At 41.4% G+C, this 6,000-nt stretch overlaps 1 protein-coding gene across 1 annotated transcript in view; it reads right to left on the reverse strand.

Annotated features, from left to right (window-relative positions):
* The window catches only part of CMPK1 (cytidine/uridine monophosphate kinase 1), a 42,269-nt gene extending 36,979 nt beyond the window's left edge, over positions 1-5,290 (reverse strand). The window contains exon 1 of the mRNA XM_033916279.1: positions 5,056-5,290. Within this exon, the coding sequence (XP_033772170.1) occupies positions 5,056-5,169 (114 nt within the window). The 5' untranslated portion in view covers positions 5,170-5,290. The remainder of the gene's footprint in view (positions 1-5,055) is intronic.
* Positions 5,291-6,000: the final 710 nt, after the last annotated feature.

Raw genomic sequence — 6,000 nt, forward strand, 5'->3', positions numbered from 1 at the left:
ATTACTGCAAGAACCTGCATAAAAGGGTCTATAAAGCAACTGTTCACTAAAATAGCTCTTCACACGTTAGAGGAAAGGCCCTGCGGAGTTGGCTGCAAGCAGCCTGTTTTAAACGCTGCCTCCTGCTAATCGGCTACCGCTTTGGGTAAGGAACGGAGGAATGGAACAAGGGGGTTCGTGGCTCAAGACCACTGTTGTGCTGGTGCTTTGGGGCAGGAGGGAGGGAATTGATATCTGGCAAATACTCCTTGTACACTATTGTATTATACAATAAATCAGGCAACCAGACAAACAGTTATCTGGCATCCACCAATCCCCATGGGTGCCAGATAACAGATTCTACTGTAGTAAGAAAATAGTTGGAAAAGCTCACTAGTGCCACTTAGTGTTGATTTGGAGTAATGTTTTATTCTCTGTACAAAGGCCTGTAATAAAACTACAGTACTGCACATGTTATGTGACTGTCAGCAAAACAGATTTTGTTAAGAACATGTGATTTGCCTTGTGCCAACTACTAATTTTGAGGTAAGAGGAAGGTTTAAAAGAAAGAAGCAACTCAACTGTTAGATTTGGGAGTGGTGAGGAATAGGAGACGAAAGGCGATACTTACTCCCCTAGATGCAGATGGTGTCTTTTGTATTATCTTTGGATAAATGAAATCTTTGATATCATTCGCCATAATAAGGTATCTGTATCTAATTTTAATTAAATTAACAAGCTGAAATTTCCCTCTGCTTAAAACCAGATGAAGTGACTGCTTGGAAGATCCTTCCTATTCCCACTAATGAGGATACCAGGTAACCCATCTTCTGCAACCTTTGCAGTTTTTTCTCATGCTCCAACTTAGCCTACAGCTAGATGAACTAAAAATGGTCGTTAAGAACATGCAGGTCGCTGTGGACGGATTCTTTTTGGCCAATTTCTAAATAGCGATTGATTGTAAAAGTTTAATATGATGTAATATTGTGTACTTGTTGTAAGATGGAAAAATGAATCAAGAATTTGAAAAAATAAATAGCGATTGATTTTCAAATGGCTTCCCATGCAAATTAGTTATTAAGAAACCAGCTTTCACATTTGTGCAGAGCCAGTCTGGGGAAGCTCAAACAGCTGAGCAGCAAGGAAAGCCCCAAAGCAGCCTCTTGCCACTCAGCTGTTTCGGGCTTTTTTTCTTTTAACACCACAGATGTTGTGCATGTGTTACATATGCACAATATCTGCTTCATAAAAAAAGAGTCGGTGTCACCCCCCCCCCCAATGACCCCCCAGAATAAAAATAAAGAGAGGCAGGAGAGATACCCATGCCCTCCTGCCGCTGACGTAGATGGGGAGTCAGAAGAGCTGGCTAAACCTGGACAGACTCCCCCATTTTAAAAAAACCATCCGGGCACCCAGACAGTCTTCTAAAAAGAGAACATGTCGGGGTTTTCCTGGATGTCTTGTAACTATATCCCTAAAAGCAATTTTCATTCTGCCACATAAGAACATAATTGCCATACTGGAACAGACCAAAGGTCCATCAAGTCCACTATCCTATTTCCAACAGTAACCAACCCAGGTTCCAAGTACCTAAATAGATCCCAAGTAGTAAAACAGATTTTATGCTGCTTATCCTAAGAAAAAGCAGTGGATTTCCCTATGCCATCTCAATAATGGCCTATGGATTTCTCTTTTACCCCCCCCCCCCCTTTTACAAAAGCATAGCACAGTTTTTAGCGCCAGCTGCGGCAGTAACAGTTCAGACGCTCTTAGAATTCCTATGAGCGTAAGAGCTATTACTGCTGCGGCTGGGCTAAAAACCACACTACGCTTTTGTAAAAAGGGGAAGGGCTAGGATATTATCCAAACCTTTCTTTAAACCCTGCTATGCTGATTTCACCACATTCTCTAGCAACAAATTCCAGAGTTTAATTACAAGTTAATATTTCTTTCAAAACTTGTAATTATCTCCAGTTTGTTTTAAACCTACTACTTAGTTTAGCTTCACTGCATGCCCTCTAGTCCTAGTATTTTGGGGGAAAGTAAGCAAGTGATTCACATCTACCCTTTCCATTCTACTCAGTGTTTTATACACCTATCATATCATCCTAATGCATCTCTTCTCCAAGCTGAAGAGTCCTAGCCGCTTTAGCCTTTCCACATAAGGACTTTGTCCTATTCCTTTAATCATTTTTGTAGTCGTACTCTGTACCTTTTCTAATTCCATAATATCTTTTTTTGAGATACGGCAACCAGAATTGCACACAGTATTCGAAGTGTGGCCATACCAGAGAGAGGTACAAGGGCATTATAACATTTTCCCCATTGTTTTCCATTCCTTTCCTGATAAAACATTAGGAATTATTTGCTTTCTTGGCCACTGCCACACATTGAGGTTACATTGAAACCCTCAGCTCAGTGACAACACCTAAATCCTTTTCCTGGACAGCGACTAACATGGAACCCTGCATCATATAGCTATAGTTTGGGTTCCTCTTTCCAACATGCATCACTTTGCACTTGCTCACATTAAACGTCATCTGCCATTTTGATGCCCAGTCTCCCAAGGTCCTCTTGCAATTTTTCACAATCCTCTTGCAATTTAACAACTTGTGTCATCAGTAAATTTAATTATCTCACTAGTTATTCCCATCTCTGCATCACTGATAAATATGTTAAAAAGCAGCAGTCCCAGCACAGACCCCTGGGGAACCCCACTATTTATCATATACACTATCTCTCTGTTACACACTTTTAATGTTTTAAAGTAAAGGATCAGTGGTCAGTGTTCTCACATTAGACTTATCTCCAATTGTCTTTAAGTCTTAAATCTTCAAAGATTACTCTATTTAGAGGAGGGGCCTCAGATCCCAGTGCGCTGCCAGTAGTTAACTTAACAGCCGCACTAGAAGGGGAAGCAAACTCATCGGTCTTCCTCCCACTCCTGCATAGCGTTCTATAGACTATTGAGTGCTAGAATGCTAGGCAGGAGGGGGAGAAAGGCCTATGAGGTTGCTTCCCTTTCTAGTGCAGCTGTTAAGTTAACTATTGGCAGCGCACGGGGGATCTGAGGCCCCTCCTCTAAATAGACAATTGGAGATAAGTCTAATGTGAGAGCACTGACCACTGATCCTTACTTTAAAACATTAAAAGTGTGTAACAGAGAGATAGTGTGTATGATATTTAGATTGATATTAGATTGATCTCTCTGCTTCCCACATACATATATATATATATTTTTTTTTTTATAAATCTTTATTCATTTTCAAAAATTACAAGTGTACAACATTCATTCAGAAATACCTTAATTCATCACTTGACATTCTTATTTGTATTACTCCAAATAAATAATTATATAAGAAACCCATCTACATATATATTTTTGATTTGTAGAACCCCACTATTTACCCTTCTTCATTGATAATATTGACCATTTAAACCAGTTCTCAATCCATAAAAGGACATTACCTCCTATCCCATGACTTTATAATTTCCTCAGAAATCTTTTATGAGATACTTTGTCAAATGCCTTTTGAAAATCCATACTAGATAAAATAGGCAAGAAAATATTAAAGAAAAGAGATGCGAAGCGGGAAGGCAAAGCACACTGAACAGAGTTCAGTCAAAAAACTACTTCGCTATGTGGAAAATGAAGAACTGAGAAACCACGAGGCTACGTTGAGCAGGAAGGCACTCGCGCACGCTGCCTGCTTGTCCTGGGATAAGTATATGTTCTATCATTTTGTTCTTTACAATAGTCTCGCCCAACCTTTCCAACTCATTTGAAAGAATTAAAATAAAACTGTCAAAGTGCTTGTGCAGGAACTCTGCCCATTTCTAAATACAGTTTAAGAATTACTCACTAACCACATCATCCAAGCCTTATATTTTATTTGGACAGCTGTATAATAAACGTTAACAAAAAGATTTATTGAAAAGCTGACTAAAGAGCAAAGCATTAGTTGTTTACTCTCCTCTTCAAACAAAATAGCTGCATGAACTCATTTGTTCCACAAAACTTTTTATTCTGTTAGGGAGTAAACAACAAAGGCTTTCATTTATAGTTTTAAACTTGTTGCTCTTATATCACACTGAACTATTCCTGAAATCTGACTCCTGCCAAATTTAGGCATACCTATTCAAGCTGAACAGTGGAAGCAGTCATATGTATCACTAATATCATTAGTGCTACAGATTTGTCTTATGAGCAAGGTCTTATGGCTACTCCTTGGGTTTTGGCCAGGTACTAGGGACCTGGATTGGCCACCGTGAGAACGGGCTACTGGGCTTGATGGACCATTGGTCTGATCCAGTATGACTACTCTTAAGCTCTTATGTGGGCCAAGTATAGGACAATTAAGCCATTGTGACATCACTGCTGAGGTTGGCTCTGAGGCACTGTGGAATGAGGCATTATGACATCACAATCTCAGCTCTGGAATCTTGCTCTCATTTGGGTTCCGGAATCTTGCTATTCTTTGAGATGCTGGAATGTTGCTTCTCTTTGGGTTTTGGCCAGGTACTAGGGACCTGGATTGGCCACCGTGAGAACAGGCTACTGGGCTTGATGGACCGTTGAGCTGATCCAGTAAAGCTATTCTTATGTTCACTGTATGGTTAACTTTGTCAAATTAATATCTAAACCACAAAAATAACCAACAGTATAGTTCTTGCATGCTAGTACTTTAGGAGCATAGTTAAATCACATAAGTACTTCTGAAAGTAACAGGTAGGGGCAGCGATGGAGGAAATTACTTGCAGTCCAAAGGCTTGCCTATTTTTTACACCTTGCTAATGTGCTGCAAGATTTAAAAAATGGGAAAGCAGGGCGCTAGATTTAAGCCCAACAGAGCCCCTACAACTGCACAGACTAACTTCTCCAACTTATTGGGGGTGCTACACCCACAAGAAACGACCTTTCCCCGAGTTTGTTCGATATTGGCGGTGCTCAAGTGCCTCCCTATGCTAGAGTTAGTCTCGCTCGACACGAACGAAGCTTCCCCGAGATGGCCCCAACTTCTTCTCCCCCTTCCCTCCACCGCCAACGGTCAGTACAGCCTCCCGGAGCCCTTTTACCTGCACTATCCGCTCACACTGGGTCCCCTTGCCGGCACCGGGCCCGCCGAGAACGAAAACGACGAGGGGCTTCATGACGCGCAGCTGAACCAGGAGAGGAAGACTTCGCCGCATACACGGAAGCCGTTAAGACCGGTTGAAAGGCTGGCTGAGCTGGCAGCAGGAAACGTCCAAGTACTTCCGGGGCAGCCGGCACCAGAAGGTGGGTGGAGCTGGGTCGCGAGAGCAGGCCACGCGGTTGGTTCTATCCGACGTCATGACGCCATCGCGGTCCTGCAGGGAGTCTTTCTGAGGGTTCTTTTTGCGCTAACGTCGGGGTAGGCAGGAGCCAGGTCAAGTTTTCAGGATAGCCACAATGAAAATGCATTTATTAAACGACTACGGGATTTGTAATTCCTACTCAATTGCTCTCATACATCAAAACATTATTTTATAAACATTAAAATATCATTTTATCAACTTTTCTAGGAGGGGAAGAGTTCACATTTATTTATGAGATATATTTATGTGACTAATCAATGGTGCTAGTGAGGTTTATATAAATTTGTGATAGGTGTGGGTGAAATTACACTTGAGAAATAAATTTTAAATGATTAAATGTGTTGCAATTGTTAAGGTGCTCTCCATGGTTTATAAAATGATGCAATAAATAGATGCATGAGATATATTTTCATCTCAAAGAGGAAGTGCATGCAAATCCATCTCATACATATTCCTGGTAAAGATCCTGAAAACCTGACCTGGCTCCGGCTCTTGAGGACTGTAATTATCTACCCCTGCCATATCTCAACCCCCTCGAAACTCTTCCCTCTCTCCCAACTCAAGTCTGGATAGCAGAGATGACACGTTACCCAGTTCCAGGCTGGAGACTGTGAGACATTCCTGGTTTTGAACTTGCCTCGCACAGCAGTGTGGGATTTGTAGTGCCTGACCTTGCCTGTTGAA

Source organism: Geotrypetes seraphini, chromosome 12 (genome assembly GCF_902459505.1).
Source record: "Geotrypetes seraphini chromosome 12, aGeoSer1.1, whole genome shotgun sequence".
Lineage (NCBI taxonomy): Eukaryota > Metazoa > Chordata > Amphibia > Gymnophiona > Dermophiidae > Geotrypetes > Geotrypetes seraphini.